The sequence below is a fragment of the Notamacropus eugenii genome, chromosome 3 (genome assembly GCF_028372415.1).
Source record: "Notamacropus eugenii isolate mMacEug1 chromosome 3, mMacEug1.pri_v2, whole genome shotgun sequence".
Lineage (NCBI taxonomy): Eukaryota > Metazoa > Chordata > Mammalia > Diprotodontia > Macropodidae > Notamacropus > Notamacropus eugenii.
In genome coordinates, this window is record NC_092874.1 from 224429642 (window position 1) to 224452717 (window position 23076).

The following is a 23076-nucleotide window of genomic DNA, read 5'->3' on the forward strand; positions in this document are numbered from 1 at the left end:
TTAAACAGTGATGGCTTCCTTTTTTTTTTCTGAGACTCAGTTTCTTTATCTTGTCCCAGATTGGAAGTGCAGCTTCAGTTGTTCCAATTGAAGGGACTGTGATTGGTCCCTTTCCTAAGCAGCCTGGTGGCCCCCTTCTCTAAGGTGCTTACCATGTTGGTACCAGACTTAGTGGACGTCCAGTCAGCTTAGTCTACTATAGCTCAGAACTCCTAAACTTAAGAAGTCCACCAGCTTTAGCCTCCCCACCGGAAGAGATTATAGATAGGTGCCACCATGCCTAGCCACATAAGAAAACTTGACTTTTTTTTTCTGTTTTCAAATTCTCAATTTATGTGTAAATATTTTTGTAAAGAAAACCTTTGTCTGATTTACTCAAAGCACTCTGTAACACTACAGCTTTGTAATCTCAGTTAAGGTAAATATTTATAGTTGGGCCAGCTGAGACCCAGAGAGTCTGAAAGTACTTGCTGAAAGCATAAAGAGCAAGCTCAAGCAGGGGAGGAAGAATTCAAACTTAGACTTCCTAACTTGCAGTCCGGTGTTTTGTCCAGTCTGGAATACATTTCATCACTTTACTCTTTCCTGCCTTATGCCAGGATTGCTTTAGGAACTTCCCAGAAATAACAAGCCACACGTGGGTGTTTTATCTCCAGAATGATTCACTAGAAAGAGGCCACGTACTTAATCAAAGGAGAGTAAGAATGGGAATGACTCTTGTCTGGCTAACTCCAATAAATGATGGACAATAGAGTGCATCCTTTTAGGAGCCTCTTTGCTTTTGTTTTATATATCTCTCTGCGCTCAGAATAGTTGTGTGTTAAAGTTGTTGGTTTTCCTTTTCTCATTCCCCCAAATAGAATAAATGTTGTGACCTGTGCTTAGGCCCCACGTAGCAAGACATGAGCTTTCCAGTCTGAAAAACCTTGTGAGACAAGGTTTTCCATTTAATACCATGAATTTAGAAGTCAATATCCATAATTTTTCAGAAGGGAATATGTTTTTTAACTTTCCCTTCAGAACCCAGAATACTTTAAGCAGTTGACAGTGCTAATTCAGAATAGTTGGTACCCTCAGAATCTTTCCAACATCCTTCAGTTTCTCCCCAAAGGCTTTTCTGGTGTGTGACAGAAATCTCTAAGTTTCCATTTATGATAAAATTGCAGTCTATGAAAAGAAAGAAATAGAGGGAAGGGGAAATTGTTAGCAAGAAGGATTAAGAAAGGAATGATTTAGAATAGGAGTTGGAAGTTTGAGAGGAATTGACTTTTAAAACCTGTCGTTTTATTTGGATGCTTTAAAGAGTTACTCCCTTGAACTCTCTGCCCTAAACACAGACAGGCATACAAATCATCAACACAACACAGACCTTTTAAAGCAGGTAGCTGCTTGTGTTAGAATTTCTCCTGGGAAATAGGTATCTGATGAAAGATTGGGAAAAAACACAGAAGATTGTAAAGTTGTGTATACTTTTTACCAACCAATGTAACCAGGCCAAGAGAGGGTTCTAGGATATTGGAAAAGACAAAGATAGACTGTCTGTGTCTGAACGGGAGCAAGATTGGGAGTGGCAAAGGGTAGGGAAAGGATGGTATCTTATGAGACTAGTTATAGGCCATGGTTTGAATTCAGTCCAAGTTGACAGTGACTGAATTTTACTTCCATTTTATTGTCAGTCTGTGGCCCATTTCCATCTGTTAATGGGTAAGTGCCTCAGTCAGCACTAGTAGTCTTAGCTTAAAGACCTGGGTAGCCAAGTCCAAAGTCTTCTTTTTGTGTTAAGAAGTCAGGATTAGGGTTCAATGTTCAGGAGACAGTATTGTGGGGAGATCTGGTTACTGCTGTCTGTGCTATTTCTGTTGTGTGAATAAATAAAGGATTTCAGATTCCAGGACTGTTGAACTGACTTTCAGACACACTAAATTAATTTATAGTGCTTTACATGTCTATAAAACACACTTTATGCTTAATAGTTACATCATTAGTTCTCTTAACTACTGCACATTCTGCATTTTAAGCATTTTAAAGTCAGTTTTTCAGTATGAGACAAAAGGAGAAAATACCAAGGGGACTGGTTATAAGGGTGAACAAAGGAAAAGGAAAGATGATCAGAGTTGGTAAACTCAGTGAAAAAGTTTTTCACATAGCTATTTTGCTATGGTTATTTTCCTCTTTTAGGTCTTCCTTTCATGTAGTACAGAAAGGCAAATCTCTCCTTCCCCCCAGTTCAGAAGCATAAGGAAAAACTCTTTGATGGTGGTACCTAAGTCATACTCAAGTATAAAAAAAGGAAGAGGGTAATGGGAGTGCCAAGTATACATTTTGATCAGAAGTTAGATTAGAAGCTAATTTTCTTTATGTCTCTGACATAAAATGTGGTGCTTTGGAGAAAGCAGTAGAATATAGAGAATTGGTTTATGGAGTAAGTCAAAAAGCTGTCACCAGATTAGGCTAATATCTTCATGTCCCCACCTCCGTTCTTGATAGATGTAACTCATCTTTATTCCCTGTGGCTAGTTTTATGAATAGGGATGTTAAAAATTCAAGATTCCCATTACCAACATCTGTTTCTGATTTTTCAACAGCTCTGATATGTTCATGTACAAACTGTGTGCACACCAACTACACATGCGAAACGGATGGGGTCTGCATGGTTTCCATTTCCAACATGGATGGGATGGAGCACCATTCTCGAACATGTATCCCCCAGGCTGAGCTGGTCCCTGTAGGAAAGCCCTTCTACTGCCTCAGTTCAGATCATGTTCGAAACACACACTGCTGCCACACAGACTTCTGTAACAAGATTGACCTGAGGGTGCCCAGTGGTGAGTGAATATTCTTATAGAACCATTGGTTATTGTATCTTTGGGAGATGGGGATGGCTAGATACATAATTTCATCTATTACCATCTACTGCGACTCCTTTGATAAATGAGGGGAACCCCTTGTCATTTCAGTGTCCCCCAAGATTATGGGGGAAGGGATCTCAGTGTTTGAGGATTAGGGATTTGGTGAGGAGAACATCAAACCTTGAATGTAATCTCCATGGAAGCAGAGCTTGGGAGCAGTCACTGCCACCCAGAAGAAAAAGAAGTACAATGAAACAGTTGCAGGAAACTGGTGAAAAGTCAACCAAGGTCAGTCAGTGATAGGGATGGGAATGGGCTGGAGGCAGTAGAGGTTTTCAGTTGTAGGGATAATCAGAGAACTAACTTGTTGAGAATAGAAGTAAAGTGAAGAGAGATGGATTATGGGGGTTGGCAACATAAGCAATTGTGAGAAAGAAGGTACATTGTCAGGGGAGAGGGACAATAGCTCCCCATTCTCTGGAATTTTAAACTTTTTGGCCCAAAGAGCAAAGACTTTTGGAAGTCCCCTTTATGTGGATTGTAATTAGAAGAAAACTCTACAACAGTAGTTGGGGAGGAAGAAAGAGAAATGAGACTAATATGAGAGGAGAATGTCAAAATTTGGAAATTATTTGGCAGAGAGGAGCTGGTACCCTCAAATACTGTGGACTATGAAGAAAGATACAGATTTTCCATGTAATTGGGTCACCTCCAAGTAAGCTGTCAGAAGGGGTTATTTTCTGAGAAAGTTTAAGGAACTCTGATCTAGTGTACAAGAATTATTGGTAAAGGAGCTGGCTCAACTGGCACTAAAAGGAGAAGCCAAAGGAGATGGGAAGGACATTATGTCCTTTTTGAGGGTGTTTTATGGAAACCCTGTCTCACTACTTTCTTTTATTGTACTGTTTTTTTATTCCACCTATGAAATCTCTCAGGTCACCTGAAGGACACCCCATCCATGTGGGGACCTGTGGAGCTGGTCGCTGTCATTGCTGGCCCAGTGTTCCTCCTATTTCTCATCATCATTGTCGTCGTCTTTGTTATTCATCATCATCAACGGGTTTATCACAACCGCCAGCGGCTGGACATGGAAGATCCGTCTTGTGAAATGTGTCTGTCCAAAGACAAGACACTTCAGGATCTTGTCTACGATCTGTCTACTTCAGGGTCTGGCTCAGGTACAGAGTTCTCCAGGGCATTGTGTCTGTGGTTAGCCTGCATTGTTGTCTCCCAACAGGGTAATGTGTAGATGGGGTAGGCCGATCATCCTGTGTTTGCTTCTACCAGGATTGTGAGTCACTTGGTGTTTTTATAACTCCCCTTCCTCAGGAGCTCCATGTGTAATAAGGTGAGGTAGGAGGGTCACGTAATTTTTTCTATTTCCTAATATCCCTCAAATTAAATATAAATGACCCTTCATCCTGAAAATGCTATCACTTCTAGAATTTAGCATTTATGTAGCTATTAACATTCTGCTGGTTCTGCCTGAGTGACGATTGCAAAAAGTTAGTTGGTAGAACGCTGTTCAGCAGACACTTTGAGCATGTGCACAATACCTATAAGGTGGTAGTAGCTAATCATTGATCTTGCAGTATCTACAAGGTGAATTTAAGGACACTGAGTGTTGAAGCTTCGAGTTGATCTTTGGTGAATTATTTACTTGTACTAGGATTTTGTGATGAGTTTGAAACAGTTTGAAGTTTGAAACTTCATTTGCTGAGTGGCTTGCTACGTACCTGGCTGAAGCTTCATCAAAGGAATCAAACAGGAATGTGACCCCCAGCATTAAAATCTTAGGATGAAGTTATTAAAACTCTTCAGACCTTAGGGATCTACATGATTGATGTGGATCTTTTGGGGCTGGATACAACTACAGGGAGCCTAATCTTCCATTGCTGGAAAAAAAATGTCCTTAAAAAGCATTGTTGTCACTGCAACAGATATCAAATATTAGAGCTAGAATGAATCTTAGCGATCATCTAGCCCGACCTCCTCATTTCATAGGCAAGAAGGAGTGACTTTCCCAAGATCAGTGGAATTTGAGTTTTAAGTCTTTTTAATTTTAAATCCAGTGAAGATAGATGGCTTCTTTGTGACAAGTTGGTTTTTTTTTTCCTTTTGAAGTAAATTTTAATGTCTCATTCCATTGGCAGGGCAGTAGGCATTATAGGGAAAATAATATTCAAGCAGGACAAAACTTTCCCCCCAAAAGTGGGAGATATTTTTAGGTATAGCAGAGCACTTGAAAGTGTCTCACCTTTTTATTTTTAGAATGTGAGAAAGCAAGAGAAAATATACGGCTTGATCTTTGGAGAACTGTCCTCTGTTCCACTTTTATGTGTCCCACACCACTGCCCTCTAGTGGAGGAGGGAAGCTACCAGTGGATGGCTCTGAATGTTTGTGTCTTCCAAGCTACTTAGCTCTCTCTTCACCCTTTTTTAGAGACTTGATCATCTCATGCTCTAGTTCTTCCATCAGAATGCATGGAGCAGAGAAGAGTGGGTGGATGGGGAGATAACTGGTTGCATCAGCTGATAAATGTGCAGTGTTAAATGCAAATCTTTTGATTCATATACTAGATTGGTTACATTCAGCTCTCACTTTTCCTAGGAAAGAGGAGAGGCATGGGATAGTACAAAGTAATGGACACTTGTATTCTTTTCCCACTCTTCTCTTTAGCTCCAATCTCCTTAGCTCAGTCTTATGGTAGTAAGCTTAGAATTTAGCTGGAAATTTGTGAAGAGACTAGATTATCATAAGTGATATTTGAGAACTGAGTGTACTAAATGCCTTTCCACATGTGGCACTAGGTTAGACATTTTATAAAGTGATATAATGGGCTGGCTTCTAGAAGCCTATAGTTTAGTATCACCTTCTCTTCTTTGGTCCACAGGGTTACCACTCTTTGTCCAACGCACAGTGGCTCGTACAATTGTCCTACAAGAGATCATAGGCAAGGGCCGATTTGGGGAAGTATGGCGTGGCCGATGGCGGGGTGGAGATGTGGCTGTGAAAATTTTCTCCTCCCGGGAGGAACGGTCTTGGTTTCGAGAAGCAGAAATATACCAGACTGTCATGTTACGTCATGAAAATATTCTTGGATTTATTGCTGCTGACAACAAAGGTAAAGGACTGGGTTTGGTATAGGATGGAGAAGAAATGATGCTGCTTTCTAACATCATTGGTAGATGAAAGGGGCACTGAAAGGAATTCATACATAACACAGCTTGAGCTTGTAGTTTTTTGTTTTATTCAGGAAAGCAAAGATCTGAACAAGTAGTTAAGATTTATTAATCCCAGATAGAATAAGATAACTCCAAATGGCAGTTGAGCATTTGAATGATCTAGAGCAGAGGTGTTAAACATGCCCAACAAGGTTAAAATGTAACTGGAAAATATTTAACAAAATAAATGGAAATGCAGTACAACATAGATAATGTTAATATGTGGTTTTCTAAGTCAGTATTTGTCCATAGGAATTTTTATATGCAGCTTACATACAATGGTCCTGGTTTCTATTTGAGTTTGACACCACTGATCTAGAGTAATTAGCTCTATATATTTTTTCTAGTGGGGGCAGGGAAAGGAGAAAATCAATTCTGGAAACTCTGCCTAGTTACCTGTTGTCATGGAAATAAGTCCATTCTGCATTGTAGAAGTGATCCATTCCTGGCTTTTAGGTGTTTTTCAAATACAAGGCAAGTGACTTGGACTTTTTATGCCTTTTTGTAAAGTGGGAACCCTGTTACTATTTTCTCAGCCCTTGGGAACTTCTGAGGTAACTTTAGAAGTTAGTGTCTGAAGTCTTTGGAAGGTGCTAAATTTTTCTTGTCTTCCAAAACAATAGCAGGCAATTGTATTCCTTACTGCTATGGGAGTTAATAATATCTTCAGCTGCCACAAGGGGGAAGAGTCTTTGATTCCCAGACAAGTAAGGAAATGAGAAAGAACTACTTTGAGTATGTATTCTGTAAAAAAAAAAAAAAAAAATCACATTACCACCCATTGTTATAAATTTTAGATCTTTAAACAGAAATGTGGAAGAGTTTTCCTTTGAACTTAAAAATAGTATACCCATACTTTAACTGTGGACCACAGTAATAGAGAAGTGGGAGCTGGTATTGGGTGGGCCCTCTGTTGACAATGAGAACCCAAGAGTTAGGATTTTTTGGAAGCCACTCCCTTCGTTGGAACTGCTGGCTGTGAACAGGGATTTAGCTGTTGAGAGCTGTATTAGATTTAAGGAAGAAAAAAAATCATTTATCCCTTTATTTAGTCTTTATCACTTTCCGTAAAAAAAGTCTGGAATTTGGGACACCTGTGTCTAGTCCACAGCTCTTCCACTGATACTGGATTATTTATCCTTGTAGTTCTTGATTTGCTTGTGTGTATGTGTGTGTACTTCTCAATTTTCCATTAAAACGTTATAATAATCTCAAGTTTCCTTCTCACGAATACCGAGGATTGATTTTTGTCTCCCCTTGCCCGACAAAAGCAGGCAAACCATAAGTGCATGTAAAATGAAGTGACGCCATGAATACTTCTGTTACGTGAGAGTGCTGGCTCATTAACAAAACAAGAAACATCCTACCAGTTGTAGGCATGCACTTCATACTGCTTTTTGTCAATGATATCCTTAGCTCAAAATCACGAAACAACATATTGCTAACAATTGTAGTGCAATCATTTAAAAAAAGACCTATTTCAACAATTCTTGTGTTTATATTAGATGAAATAAAATGAAGATCTTGCCATCATTGAAAATTATTATTTTATGCAAAATCCAGACAATATGCCTTATAACAGAACATGACAAAAACAGCACTGCACTCTCAAATAATTTTGAAAAGGGGATGGACATACTTATACTGGAATTCCAAAAGGCACTTTTTTTAGTTTGATAGCATGAGTATTATTAGCAAATCAATTATACCCCCCCCCCAAAAAAAAACAGTAACTTTTAAAAGCTGGTACCTACTATGATCATCACAAACAAATGCGTTCTCTAACACTGTTTGACAGAAAGTATAAAAACATTTCAGGACCTGTGCACAGCAGTTGATGTGACAATTGTTTCCATAGTAAGAACAGTTGGAAAAAACATGGAGGTCTAGAGCAGTCCTGCTGAGGACAGATATCAGACACCAGTGGCAGAAGTGACTTGACAGAGCTATTGAAGAACCACAGAAAGGCAATGGAAGATCATGTATACTACCTGGCTGGTGTACTTATTAGGAATTTTGAACACCAAATTGCCCAATTAAAGGCAACAAAAAAGAGATAGGAAAAGAAATCAGAAAAAACAAAAGAATATAAAGATACTAAGTTTCTGCAGTCAGCTAGTAAAAATCCAAAGGATAAGACAATAAAAAAGATTCAGAATAAGTGCAAAGAAGAAAGCAAATAATGTAGTATTAATCAAAAACACAATTAGAGAAGTTTAAGAAGTAAAGCAATCAGAGTTGTGAAGCAGTTTCTGAAGAAGGATGATAGGAAAAATGATCCTAATTTCTGCTCACAAGGTCCAGCCTAACAGAAACTCAAGTTGGACCAAGCCAGGAACACTTGTTCACTGATAATACAGTGAAAACTAGAGCAGTTATTTTAAGGGAGGTGAATGAAACTCCCGCTTTTCTGTAAAACCTGAAATTGCTGGGGCCAGAGAAGATCCATAATTCTTGGCATAAATGCCTGACATTGGCACACGAATTACTAGCCTAACATTTTGCCAGCTTGCTCTCAGACACAAGTCTGATCCTTATGCCTGATCCCTTCTCATTAGAAAGTAATACGTATCTATTACCAAAAGGTGAGAAAATCAGTGATCCCTCCAAATATAGGTCACACTCCTATAAACAGCACCTTTATCTCATGGAATCTTTCTCCGATGACATCAAAATGTCATTTGGATTTAAGCATAAAATTTGTAAAGGATGCCAAGAAAAGTAGAGACTGAATGCTTTGAGTTTGATCCAAAGGTTGCATTGAATAAGTAGAAGTAAATACTTAAGGAATATTTTGGTCTTCTCTGGGCAAGTATAAATGTAGGAGCAAAGGCCATGGCTGTGTTTGTTAATATTCTTACTTGCAATCTTAATGGAAGCTGGTTGGGAAGAATGTGTTTAAAGCAGTTAGCATCTATCCAAGACTAGTTTTAATGTAGTTTTGGAACTTTAAAATGAACTATGACAGATTTTAAAGTATTCCTCACCAAAAAAAAAAATCTCTATAGAATATGAACAAAACACAGGGTCCATCAGCCTAAGAAAAAGAATCCTTAAACATTGTTAGAGTGTATGATAAACAATACTTTTGGAACAAGTAAACATTGCTTAATTGAGCAGTGTAGTAAAGACTTATAATAGGTACATGCTATGGGATTTATCTAATATAACTGAAAGCGGCTTTCTTCTGGATGCAGTCTGTGAAACAGCTAAGATCCAAGAGTGAAATCAAAAGTTTTCAATGGTCCTTTTCAGTGGTCAAGACAACACTATGTTAATAAAGAAGCATTGGACAAATACCTGAGTTAATACATATTTGTTTACGAAAATAGTAGGATTTATGATGATAATTTAGGACCAAGTCATTGCCACTAGAAATTAATAGGAGCCCAGAATTTGTGATCAATGTAGATTATGCAAGGAACTGGTAGAAGTTGTGTATTACTGTAGCTATAAAAATTTAGTTCCTAAAAAGCAGAATCTGGTGTCTAGAATTATTCAGCTGAAGCTAGTTGTCTTTAATGGACTGACAGATGACAAATTCCCATGCTACAAATATATATCAATCAAGTTTTGTTAAGTAACTGTTACATACCATGCACTATTTTAGGTACAAGGGTTACATGTACAAAAATAAAACAGTTCCTACTTGCAGCAAGTTTACATTCTAAGGAAGAGACATTTACACATAAAAATATGTACAGCAGTTCTGCTGGATTCACAGATTTCCATTAATGTAATGGAATCTTACTGTGCTATAAGATGGAGGTGTCAAACATGTGGTCCATTCCTCATCAACACTTCCCAGAGCAGTCCAAACCAGATTAAATTGTGATTGAGAACTGTTTAACAAAGTAAATAAAAATACAGTAAAACCTAGATAACATAACATTTTAAAACTAAGTCTATATTAGGCCTGCAGGGATCCGTATGTGCCAATTAGTGACCCCATTTCTATTTGAGTTTAATACCTTTGCTATAAGAAATGATAAATGTGGTGAGTGCAGAGAAGCTTGGAAAGATTTATATAAACTGATGTAGAATGAAATAAGCGATATGCACTTGAATAGATAGAGCCTTTCCAGGGAGTTGGCTATGAAAAATAGAAGAGAAATTGAAAGACTTTGTCACATGACCTAATAAGTTTCATCAGATTGCTACTGTACCATTGATGATCATCTCATCCTTTGAGTTTGTATCTCTGGGTAGTTGTGTAATTACTCAAAGCTGGTCTGTTACACAACATATTTTCTTCCTGACTTGCTTAGGAAAATTTCATGCAAGTATCAAAGGCCAGCTATTTCCTTTTTATGTTTCCTTCTGTTTAATGGCTTTTTGTTTTGATATTTCATTCATGAGAATAAATCCTAGTCCGAAATCTAAGAACTTAGGTAGTCAGGAGACCTAAAAATAAATGAATGAATGAAACCTAAAAATATGCTGACTCTCAATTTCCTTTTCATTGGTTTTTCAATGAAGCTGAATTTGTAAAGTGAGTGAATGAATAAGCATGTATTAGACATTATTATTATCTTACTATCTGTAAAGTATTGGAGATACAAATACAAAAATCCTTAGGAAGCTTATACCCTAATGGAAGAGACAGCACATATGGAATGTGGTTTTTAGTGAGCAGCGTTTTGATCTGGAAAATTATAGAGATGGCACGTGGAATCTTAGAGGAGTAGATTAGAACAGACACATTCCTTTCAAGAGAAATGGCAAGGTTGATTTGATCACAGTTCCAGAACTAGAAAGGGTAGGGTAAGGCAAGGCAGCTGGTGAAATGACGACCGAGAATTAGTAAGTGAAGTGGAACTAAGATGGGGCTTTCCTGAAATAGTGTTCCCAGATAGGCAGTCACAATCAGGAAAGCAATTCCCTTGGGTTTTTCCAGGATCTATTCTCTGGTGTGAGTGGAAGAGGTGAGGAGGCTGTAGCTGAGTTGTTATGGGTCACTTCTGTTGTGTGGACTGGGTCCACTACAGATGTATGTTTTCTGATTTCATCTTGGCCCTCACTTGTAGCAAGGGAAATATTCTGTTCTTCCCTAATTGCTTTGCTATCCCCTCTCCAAAGTGACTTTTCCAAACATTCACAATACTTCTTGAGCTTCCTCTAGCACCCCTTGCTGCCACCACCTTTCCAGCTGAGGACTTTGCCTCATACTTCAAAAAAAATGTAGACTATTCTAAAAGATCTCCCCCTTTTCCCCCCGATCCTCATCTCACATAGCATTCATCTCCCATTATCTCCTCCTTAACTCTGGTCTTGAATGAAGAAGTGGCCTTTTCTTCTTGCCAAGGCAGCCCTTCCTTATGTACTCTTTGATCCCATCCTCCTTGGCAGCTGCTCACATTGTAATTCTCACATCTTCAGTCTCTTACTATCTACTGGTTACCTACAAACATGCCTATGTCTTCATATCCTTAGAAAATAAAACATGACACAACCCTTACTTAATCTAGCATCCCTACTCTCACTATCTACTATTCCCGGGCAGCTAGGTGGTACAGTGGAAAGAGCACCAGTGCAGGAGTCAGGAGGACCTGAGTTCAAATTTCACCTCAGACACTTGACACTCACTAGCTGTGTGACCTTGGGCAAGTCACTAAACCCCAGTTGCCTCATGCTGGGTCATCTCCAGTCATCCTGATGACTATCTGGTCACTGAATTCAGATGGCTCTGGAGGAGAAGTGAGGCTGGTGACCTGCACAGCCCTCCCTCACTCAAAACAAAGTCAAGTGCAAGTCATGTCATTTCTCTGATGGCATGGTCTTCTTTGGCAATGAAGGACGAACACACACATCTGCTATTCTATATCTCTCTTGAAAAAGCCATCTGTACTTGGTTCCTCCACTTCCTATCTTCTCATTGTCTTCCAACTTGTCTGGCCTCCCTCCTCCCAATCCCCGTGTCCTTGGAAGGTTTTTCTGTGGTGTTATTCTCACTAATAGTGGGCCTGTCTGCAAGACTCTGTACTGGGCCTTTCTTTGTTTGCTCTGTACTGTCTCACTTTGTAATCTCATCAGTTCTAATGGATTCATTAATCACGTCTATGCAGATGATTCCAAGGTCTGTCTATTCAGATGCCTGGTTCCTCTCCTGAGCTGCTGTCAAACAACAGCAGTTACACCTTGGACATCTGCAACTGGATGTCCCATGAGCAACTTTAACTCAACGTGTCCAAAGCAGAACTCATCTTTTACCACAAAATTCTCTTCCTGACTTCTGTATTACTATTGAAAGCATCACCATTCTCCTAGTTACCCAGTCTCAACCTCAGTATCATCCTCTACCCTTCACTCTCCTTATTCAGTCCATTGCAAAATCTTGTCATTTCTTCCTTCACAATATGTACCATCTCCTTCCCTCCACTCCCGTTCCAGACTGTCATCCATACTACTGTGATAACCTTCTGACTATCTAAGTGCCTTCTCTTTGAGACTACCCTTAATTTATACTTTATATACCTTGTTTGTACATAGTTGTTTATATGTTGTCTCTTCCATTAGACTATGAGTCTTAAGAGCAGGGACTGGTTTATGTCTTGGTACCCTAAGAGCATAGCATAGTGCTTGGCATATAGTAGATACTTCATAAATGTCTAGTTGATTGACTGACTAACTGGCTTCCCACTTTGTCTTTTCATCACTCCAATTTATCTTCCATTTAACTGGCAAGGTGATTTTTATAAAGTGTAGGTAACTGAAAAATGTGGAAGGAATCAGTGTAAATTTTGCAGGCTAATAAAATTAATCTCTTTCCCATTCCTCATATATTTCCTTTTCTGTCCCATTCTCTCCCAATAGCTAAGACTTACTAAAAATCCTTCCTTGGTTCTACCTGCAGATAATGGTACTTGGACCCAGCTGTGGCTTGTTTCTGATTATCATGAACATGGTTCCTTGTTTGATTACCTTAACCGGTATACAGTGACTATCGAAGGGATGATTAAGCTGGCCTTGTCTGCTGCTAGTGGGTTGGCACACCTGCACATGGAGATTGTAGGTACCCAGGGTAAGTGGCCACAACCAAGGAGGAAAGAAGTTAGGTAGTCCTTGAAAGGACTGTTATCTTCCTGACTTTTATCCCCAACCTAAAATTGTACACTGCTCAGTAAGTAAGTAGCGGCTACCAAAAGAATTAATCTTGCCTCTCATTAAACTGGATTGTATGAACCTTATGCCTATTATGAAGTAGGCTAAGGCTTGATCTTTTTATTTCTGTTTAGACTTGCCCTCAGATAATCAAATAGCTTAGCTATTTAGTTACCTGTCATTAGGTTGTAAGATTTTGTGATCTGTCAGCAAATATTTATTGAATGGTCTCATGTGTAATCCTCTAGGAAGCCTATTAAAGGGTAGGAACTTATAATCTAATGATGTAGATGAGACTGATGAACATGCTATCAGTAGAGATACCCATGAAATAATTATTTAAATGGGTCAAGGGGAAAAGCTAGGTCAGGAATGTGTTGGTAGGTTGGATACTGCTGATCTAAGAATCCTTGCTGAAGAAGGTAAACACAAACCTTGAACTATGATATTGCATTATCCTGTAAACTTGTCAGAAAGCCCTGGTCTTTTGTAGACTGGTTGGTGTCTTCTCTTCTGGCTTAGTTGATAATCGGAGACAGCTATTGCCGGCCATGATGATGAACAAATTAATAGCATTGAAGAATGGGAGGGAGCTCAAAGGGTCGTGTACATCACCCCTTAGCAGACAGAAGCACGAGTCATCTTTTAGGCTTTGGTCTGTTCTTGGTGTATACATGCCAGAGAACTCCCTGTTGATTTGACCAGGTGGGAGGACTTAACTAACAGTGCTGGCCTTGTCCTGCTAAGGGATCCTGTTTTCTTTGCCAGGGAAGCCTGGAATTGCACATAGAGACTTGAAATCAAAGAACATCTTGGTGAAGAAAAATGGAATGTGTGCAATCGCTGACTTGGGCCTTGCTGTGCGTCATGATTCAAGTACTGATACTATTGACATCGCCCCAAATCAAAGGGTGGGGACCAAGAGGTATGGAGAAAAGTGTGGCTTTACACTTATCAAACACCGTGCATTGACTGGTCCTCTCTGTGAAGAGCCTCATCGAAGGGAGAGAAATGAAATAGAAAGAAAGATGTGGTTCATGCCCTTAGAAAACCTCAAATCTAGTTGAGGAGACAGAATATACATTCTGGGGTGGGGAAAGGCATGCTGTGTGCAACAAAAATAAGTAGAAACTCACCGGATTCTGTATAAATAACACTGAGCAGCTACAAAACTTGTCAGTAGTGCCATATTATCTAAGTTGAAGGTGCTCTTTGTGTCTCTCTTTCCTGTTGACAGTTGCATTTTGTAGGGGATAGGGAAGGTAAGTGTCGGTGGTATTAAAATGAAATGTATCAATAATTTTTTTTCCAAAGAAATTGTCAGTTATCCAGCTACACAGTACTACATATCTGAATAGAAGAGAGCAATTCAGACAGAAGGAACAGCGTGAGCAAAGGCATGGAGGTTAGAAAGTTCAGGGCTCAGGATACAGCAGGTAGTATAATGTGACTTTTGTTTCATGGTGATTCTTCCTTCTCCTCTTGTCCTACCCTGAATCATTGTAGCTGTGTCTGCCTAGTAGTGCCCACATCAATGTTTTCACAGTCTGGGGCCTGAGATTTACATCTTTTCTGCGCTGGCAGTGGCAGCTTAGTAAAAGCTTCCAAAAGTCCATGATGAAAAGACTAAAAATTAAATTCAAAATATATTGGTGTTTTAAAAATTCAGAAATTTATTGTTGTTCAAAACCTTTATATTCCTGTGAAAATGGAAATAATAATCATGTCCTTCCCTCCATTATCCAAAGGGTCCTTGAAAAGTACCTTCATTTGAAAAGGAAAAAATCATCAAATTGACTGTGTTACTGAGTAAAGAAGTATATTAACTATGTTCTTCCAGAAATCATCATGTACTTTTCCCATTACCATTTCAGATATATGGCCCCTGAAGTGCTGGATGAAACTATCAACATGAAGCACTTTGATTCCTTCAAATGTGCTGATATTTATGCCTTGGGGTTGGTGTATTGGGAGATTGCCCGAAGATGCAGTTCAGGAGGTACCAGCACCTTTTGGTTTCTCCCTCCAGAATTCCAGAACTCTTAGTTCGGCTGTAGCTGACGGTATTTGACTGCTCCCTTTAACAGCTTTCTTTTCAGGATATATGATTTGGGGGTGAGAATCATACTCCCAGCTCTCACCATAGTGAGGAGGTTCTTATGTTCAGGGTTCTCTGCAAACTTGGTTAACTTCCTATTTCAATTCTCTTATTAGGTCATTGTATTCTATACAAGATTATCTTTATTAGGTGACAACTACCTGTGGATTTTAGGGATTGTTCTGAGTGTGGCATAGTATTCTTTTAGAGATCTTCCCTGGATACAGTATTGCATACTCAAATTTGTTCATCTCCATCCTGTGGATATTATATATCAATGCCATTCATAAGGAAAGTGAGAGAATGAAAAAGAGCTGATGAATGATGAAAGAGCCTGTGAAGCCTTCCCTGCCCTGGGATGTGCAGCCCCTCTCACTGTTCCCTCCCTTCTTCTAGGCTCTCAGCAGAAGCCTCTCCCCACTTGTGCTCTGCATCTTTAAGCTTTGTGTTCTGGAAGTAATGAGGACCTGTAATCATAGGTCACAGATGGCCTTGGTATTCCCAGAACAACAAGTGAAGATTTTTATAAAGATTTTGAATTATTAGAAATTTTTTTTACAAGTTGCCTTTATTATTCTATGCAAAACTATGACTGTAGAAAAGCTATTTGTTTATTGTGTCATACAGTGACTTCATCTGCAAGGATATGCTTAAAATAGTGTATGTTTTGAGATGATAATACCACCTTATAGTTATATAGTGCTTCAAGGTTTACAACACACTTGGTTTTAACAACAGTCCTATGAGGTAAGTAGTACCAATATGATTCCCATTTTACATATGAAGAAACTGAGGTTCAGAGAGGTGGTGACTAACCCAGGTTCATGTCATGTTAGATCCAGGAATCAAACCCATGTATCTTGAGAATCAGGACCACTTCTCTTTTCATTCTGCCTCTTAATTTTTCAGTGAAGGCTCTGGATACTTAGAGTATAAGTTTCAAATAATTCAAGTGCTTCCCATAGAATTGTATCCCCTCCCTAGCTTAGTGCCTCAGCTTGCTGGGTTGCTTTGTTGTTGTTTTCCTAGAGAATCTTTTAAATTGTCATATTGGTTTTTGAGAAAATGTCAGTCTGTTTTCTTGCTGACAACTCAGGGGAATCTCTCTTTCTACCCAGGAATCCATGAGGAATATCAGCTGCCATATTATGATCTTGTGCCCTCAGACCCTTCCATTGAGGAAATGCGGAAGGTAGTATGTGACCAAAAGCTGCGGCCCAACATCCCCAACTGGTGGCAAAGTTATGAGGTGGGGAGCCTTGCTTTCTCTTGTCCTGTCTGCCAACTTCCTTTACCTGGAGATATGGGGTCTCCAACTTAGAAAACCAAATTGTCATGAGCTATGGTTGTTAGTTGGCCTGTTGGTGCTGTGTACTGAAGACAAAACCAATTGAGTCTGGTTACTGTACAGGATGAAGCAAAGAGAGATCACAAAGGAGGAGATAGACTTCCCACTTTTGGAGAGTTTGAAATCTAAAAGGGAGTTGACAAGACAAAAGAGACGTAGAGCAGAGGGGTCAGTTAGCAAGCATTTATTCAATACCTCCTATGTGTCAGTAACATGCTCAAACCTGGAAATCCAAGTAAAGGCAAAACAGTGAGCTCCCATTCTAAGAGAGGAGACAACATGTAAGTAACCAACCACACAAAAGATTATACAGAATAAATGGAAGGCACTCTGAGAGGAGAAGGCAGTAATAGTTGGGAGGACAAAGAAAGGCATCCTGTGAAAGGTGAGGCTTAAAGTTTAGTCCTGAAGAAAGCCAAGGAAACCAAAAGGGGTCATGAAGAAGCAGAACATTCTTGTCGTGGAGAACACCAGTGCCGAGACATGGATGGTCGGGATAACTGAATCACAGAGTACATGGAGAGGAGGAAGGTAGAGAAAGATTGGAATGCTAGGAACAGGCCAGGTAAGGGCCCAAATCAGGGTGTGGTGGTATGACCATCCTTAAACTTTAGAAGAATCACCTTGGCACTAAGTGAGGGATGGATTAGAGTGAGGTAGGGAAGCCAATTAGAAGGCTATCACAGTGATATAGGTGACAGGTGATGAAAGCCCTAGGGTGAGTGTGTGGGTGGAGATTTCTGCAATGGATTGGATGTGAGGTGAAGGAGAGTGAAGAGTTGAGGCTTTGAGCCTGAGTGACCGGGAGGATGATGGTACCCTCAGCAGTGATGGAGAAGTTGGGAAGAGGAGCATTTTCTGTTTTGGACATGTTGAATTTAAGGTAGCCATGGGACATGTAATTGGAACTATCCTAAGAGGCAGTGGTTGTTGTGTGACTGCTGCTCAGGAGAGAAACCAGGCATCTGGATAGATAGACCCTGGAGTGATCTGCCTAGAAGTGATCACTGAATCCATGGGAACTGAGGAGATTACAAAGTAAGACAGTGTAGAACAAAAAGAGAAGGGGTCCCAGATTCCACTATTAGGCATAGATCCCAAGGAGGTCAAAGACAAAATAAAGTTCCATATGGAGAAGTGAAAAGCATTTATGAAGCACTTACTGTGTGCCAAACTTTGTACCAAATTGTAGGGATAAGAATAGAAAGCATGACAGCCCACGCTCCCAAGCAACTCACATTCTCTTTGGGCAAACTAGCCCGCTAGCAAGGAGCTGTCAGTAGATTCCCCCGTGATGGGGGAATGATTGCACAAAGTGTGATACATGAATGTCAAGGGATAGTACTGTGCCGTATGAAAGGATGACTATAAAGAATTCAGAAAAATATGGGACAATTTATGTGAGCTAATGCAGAGAGGAGGGAACAGAACCAAGAAAACAATATAGTCATTGACTATAACAGTGTAAATAGAATCAGCAAAACAAAACTGAAAACTGTGTGATTAAAATGACTAAGCTTGACCCCAGAGAACAGATGGGAAAACACATCTTCCTCCCTCCTTTGCGGAGGTAGGGGCCGTGGATGGATCACTGGTTCTGCTGAAATGCTTTTTTTCCTGTTATTTTTGACTGAAAAGAATGGCTATCTTGATAGTGATATGCTGTATTTTGGAAATGAATGTGATTAAACAAACAGCAGCATATCAAAGACTTAAATTGGAGACAGTTTTAAAAAGTTGATTTGCAAAGTGAGTGGTGAGACCCTAACTCCCTGGAATGTGTGAACAGTGATATAACTGGGATGCTGAATGCAGATAAGAGTTCTGGAATCTTCATCATAATGGGAAACCAGTGCTCACGTAACCATGGCTTACAGACTGGGTCGATAATAGAATGCTTGTGGTGACCCTCTCCCCAGATTGTTGGGATATTGAGAGGAAGATAAAATATGTAAACCTCAAAATGCTAGTAAGTGGCATCTGTTGTTATTACCATTTGAGGAAATCCAGGGTATAAATGACCAAACTCAACCAGCATCTCTTTGTCGCTTTCAAGAACATCAAGCATATCAATTCTTGTGTCTTGGACTCCTTAGACAGTCTGGTAAAGCATGTGGGAGCCTTTTTGGAGTAATATATTTAAATGCATAAAATAAAGTACATAGGATTACAAAGGAAACCAATTAATGTTGAAACACAATTATCAAAATGTTTTAGAACAAATTTGCGATAGGTTCACAGGCCCCCTGAAAGAGGTTAAGAATCTCTGCTCTATTGGATATTTCTGAAGCTAAGGAGCATCTTCAGCTTGGCTGACATTTTGGATCATGTGTTCTATTGCATTACTTGGGAAAGCAAGTACTTCCCCAGTGAGATAGGAAAAATCAGGACAATCCTCCTTCCACCTCTCCCACCTCCTGCTTCTTTATCTTCACCACTTAAAAGCAACAGGCCACAGGTTCAGTTTAGTTCTGAATAATCCTTTAACATCAGACTCGGTCTAATTTTAAACACAGTTACCTCAATCTTAGCTACAATGTAGGATATACGTTGTGAATTTTTTAAATCTCAGGTGACATCCCACCACTTGCTAGAATGTTTCTAGACTAATGTTAGCCTAAGCAAAACAAAATTAGGTGAATCCATTTTAAATTTCATAATGTGTAATTCACTCCAAAGTTAAAAAGAAATGTTTTAGATGATTTGATACTTTATATTATTCAATTGATATATATATAATTACTATGGGCATGAGAAGGTTCTTGCTGAACCTTCAGGATCCAGGATATGCCTCTTCCCAGCTTCAGCTCTAGAGAAGGGTCAGCTCAAACGCTGGTGGAGCCAGAAGTGGTAAGAGAAGGCTGACTCTTAGTGAGGCACTGAACTGAGGAGGAAATGGTAGAAGGAGGACAAGTCACTCCTTAGGCGATGACCATATGCATATTTTGTGGTCTCTTCCTCCCCCAGGCATTACGGGTGATGGGGAAGATGATGCGAGAATGTTGGTATGCCAATGGTGCAGCACGCCTCACTGCCCTGCGCATTAAGAAGACTCTTTCACAGCTCAGTGTGCAAGAAGATGTGAAGATCTAGTCCCTTCCCTACCCCATCCACATGCAGCTCTGGGCATCCAGAACCACACAGAAACCTGCCATGCTAGAGGGTAATGGAGGCCTACCTCTCGTTTCTGCCCAGCCCTGTGTCCCAGGCTAGCCTGGCACATGGGAGGGAAAGAGCCTGGGAGAGACGCTCTCACCCATTTGGGGTTTGAGACACATACCTTTTTATGTTCACCTCCTAATGGCATGGAGACTGGCGAGCTATGGTGCCGAGGACTCAATGCCAAGCTTATAGCTTTCTTCCAGTAGAAAGCTAAGCCCAGTACCTCTCGTGATCTTGCTGGGAACTGTTACAGCTTGGGAAAGGGCCGGGAAAAAGTGAAGCTGATTTGCCATCACCAAGCTGCTGTAGAGTTCTCTTGTGGGAGCCCGTGCACAGTCCACAGAAATGGCCCAGAGGAACCGAGGTGACGCCCCCTCCAAGGGGCAGCTGGAGCCAAATGCACGAACACCTGGAGGAATCATCGGCGGAGATGGAAGAGGCTGCCTACTGTGTCCGTTCTAGCTGTGTGTGCATGTGCGAAGGCGTCTCTCCCTGTGCCGGGTCCATGCCATGCCCTTACACGTATGTGTGTGTCTGTGTGTCTGTGTGTGTGTGTCTGTCGGTACGCACTTAACTGCTTGAGCTTACTGTGCATGTGCAAGTCTGGGTTGCAGTCAATTGTCTTTCAGTCTCAGTGTGCTGGTGCCTCTTTATTCAGTAGTGAGCAAGATATTGTTGTCCCAGGCTTCCCAGGGAGGCCTCTGTCTCTCCTTCCTTGGACTAGCCCCCTTCACTGAGTGACCCTCTCTGACTAGGGACTCTTCCTTTTTCCCTTACAGCTGACTGCCCTGCCTCACTCCACTTCTCCATTTCAGATTTTGGAACCAAAGCTGGCACAGATTGGCCATTTTTGCTTGGTGCCACACAGTTGCCTGTGGGTGGGGAGAAAATTTGAGGTCAAAATATAGGGCAGATGGAGGGTGGGAAGGGAATCTTGAGTGGGATGGGAAGTAGGGATGGAGGGAGGTAGTACTATGGCCAGTGGCAACGGAAATCTAGCCAGACCAGGAATGTTATCTTCCACAGCACTGAGAATTAGCTGTGGAATAAGGACCCAGAACTTTAGAATCAGATTGGAGTAACCCATCCTCCTTTTGTATCCTAGATCCTGGAAACAGCAGTGTATATTTTTGGTGGTGGCTGGGTTAGTTTTGGGGGTGGGGGGAGGGAAGGGAGGGTACTGCATGGGTTTTGTTTTACTGGATTATTTGATCAGGGTGGAGGACAGATGAGAGATTTGCATCCATTTCAGGGGCCCCTAGTAAGGACAGGAAATAGTTTGACAGGATCCTTTTTATTTAATCTGAGCGTAGCATTTAATGAAGTCTAGAAGCAAGGTTGTGGGTGGTGATTTGGCCTGCGTCTCTTCCGTATATAATAACTCTGAAGCCATAACTTTTAACTGGAGTGGTTTGATTTTTTTTTGTTATTGTTATTGGGAGGGTCTGGATTTTAACTTTTTTTAATATTGTTAATTGTTTGTAAAAGAAAAACCTCTGTGTGTGTGATTACCTCTCAACCTATTTGTTTTTAAAGAAATCACTGAAAAAGAGAAACCATCCAATCAAATGCACACAGCTTAATCACACTGGACCTGTTTGCTATGTGTACCTGAGCCTGCACTCAGCATTGAGAACTTCCTCCCTGCTTGGGGTCCAACCCTCCTTCCCTTCTCTTCAGCAACCCCCACCCCACCCCACCCCAGCTAGAGTGGAGTTTCCTGAACTGTGACCAGAGCCCTTTGCTGGTCATATGACTGGTTATACCCTCTCCTGAGCCAGGAGGCGGACCTTACATGCAAACTGAACAGACTGATTTTGTGGAATGGCGGCTTTGGGACAAAAACACACTTGGCTTTGAGAGCTTTTGGAGCCAGAGGTTACTGCTCATATTTGAAAAAGTCCTAGCCTTTGCTGGAATCCTTTAACTTCTTAACCCTTCAGTTGGCCAAGAGCCAGTCGGCAGCACATATTGAGTGCCCAGTGCCCACTTTCTACAGTACCTGTATGCCACGGGAGACCACAGAGCAAAGAGAAGATAGCAACCAAGATACCAAAGGTGAAATGTGTGGCCAAGATTAGCTTAGTGATCCAGGCCTCAGGTTGGACCTGGGACCCAGCATCCCAGTTTAAATGCCAACGGGAGTTACCAATCTCAGTAGGCTATATTCATGCAGAGGTCTTCCCTCCCTTCCTTTCATCCCCTTACCTCCAAGGGGAAATCTCTTTGCCGTTGCTGACCGGTAGAATCCCATCCTCTCCCTCCCAGCAGGCCAATGCCAAAACTGGTATGTGGGGGGGGGGAGGGTAGACCCTCTCCCCATTAGATCATTAAGGTGACTACCCTAAACCCCTGTTTTTCTTCCTCATATTTATTTTTCTGTTGTGTTGCTCCTTTTTGTGCATTATGGAGTTTCTCCCCATTCCCTAAACACTTGAGGCCATTTGGCCAAAGACAAATCTTTTAGCACTTAACTTTGTTATTAGCATCATCAGTTTATCCTCCCTTCTGGCCTCCAGTTGACCTTCCCCATAGCAGAGCTTTGGGAGCTGGAAGCCAAGGATAATGATAAGAATTTAAGACTTCTAAGTTCCCATTTATAGTTAGCTAGCCTTCAAGGTCTGTCTGATGCCCTTTCTCCAACCAGTGACATCCAAGTGGATCCTAAAGCACTTAACCAGCTCACCATCCCCAGAGTTCAGCCACCTCAGGGGAAGAATGTGGCAGCTGTTTGGGGCAACCCCACTAAAACACCACCTGAGAATTAGGGAGGGACTGAAGCTGTGTCCTTGGATCAGCCAAGGCTAACCTTGATCCTTAGGATTGCCCTGCACCTTTGGATCCTTGATTCACAGACCAAGTTCAAGCCCATTCTTACGTCGCCATCAAGCCCTGGAACGGCTCCTCGGTACTTGTTTGTTATTTTGTACATTTTATTAGAAAGGACTGTAAAATAGCCACTTAGACACTTTACCTCTTCAGTATGCAAATGTAAATAAATTGTAATATAGGAAATCTTTTGTTTTAATATAAGAACAAGCCTGTCCAATTTCTGCTGTACATTATTAAAATGTTTTATTCACAGGGCTTTTCATTTGCTATTAATCATATGCATGTAGGGTTAAATAGTGGTTCCAGAATTGAGTGTGTACCTTGGAAGCTTCCATAATCATTTTCCCCCCAGCCCTTTGGTCAGATAGATATTTCTCAAATCACAGCACTTTGCTGTTGAGTGTGCAGAGTAAGGAAGACGTACTAATCACACATCCAGAGGACCTTCTAATGTTTATGTA

General features: G+C 40.7%; 1 protein-coding gene across 2 annotated transcripts in view; it reads left to right on the forward strand.

Annotated features, from left to right (window-relative positions):
* Positions 1-22870, forward strand: part of ACVR1B (activin A receptor type 1B) — a 44280-nt gene extending 21410 nt beyond the window's left edge. For both annotated transcript variants that reach the window (XM_072654720.1, XM_072654721.1), the window contains exons 2-9: positions 2586-2825; positions 3785-4027; positions 5744-5974; positions 12928-13095; positions 13944-14100; positions 15050-15174; positions 16392-16522; positions 19589-22870. In XM_072654720.1, coding sequence (XP_072510821.1) covers positions 2586-2825; positions 3785-4027; positions 5744-5974; positions 12928-13095; positions 13944-14100; positions 15050-15174; positions 16392-16522; positions 19589-19714 — 1421 coding nt within the window. In that variant the 3' untranslated portion in view covers positions 19715-22870. The remainder of the gene's footprint in view (positions 1-2585; positions 2826-3784; positions 4028-5743; positions 5975-12927; positions 13096-13943; positions 14101-15049; positions 15175-16391; positions 16523-19588) is intronic.
* Positions 22871-23076: the final 206 nt, after the last annotated feature.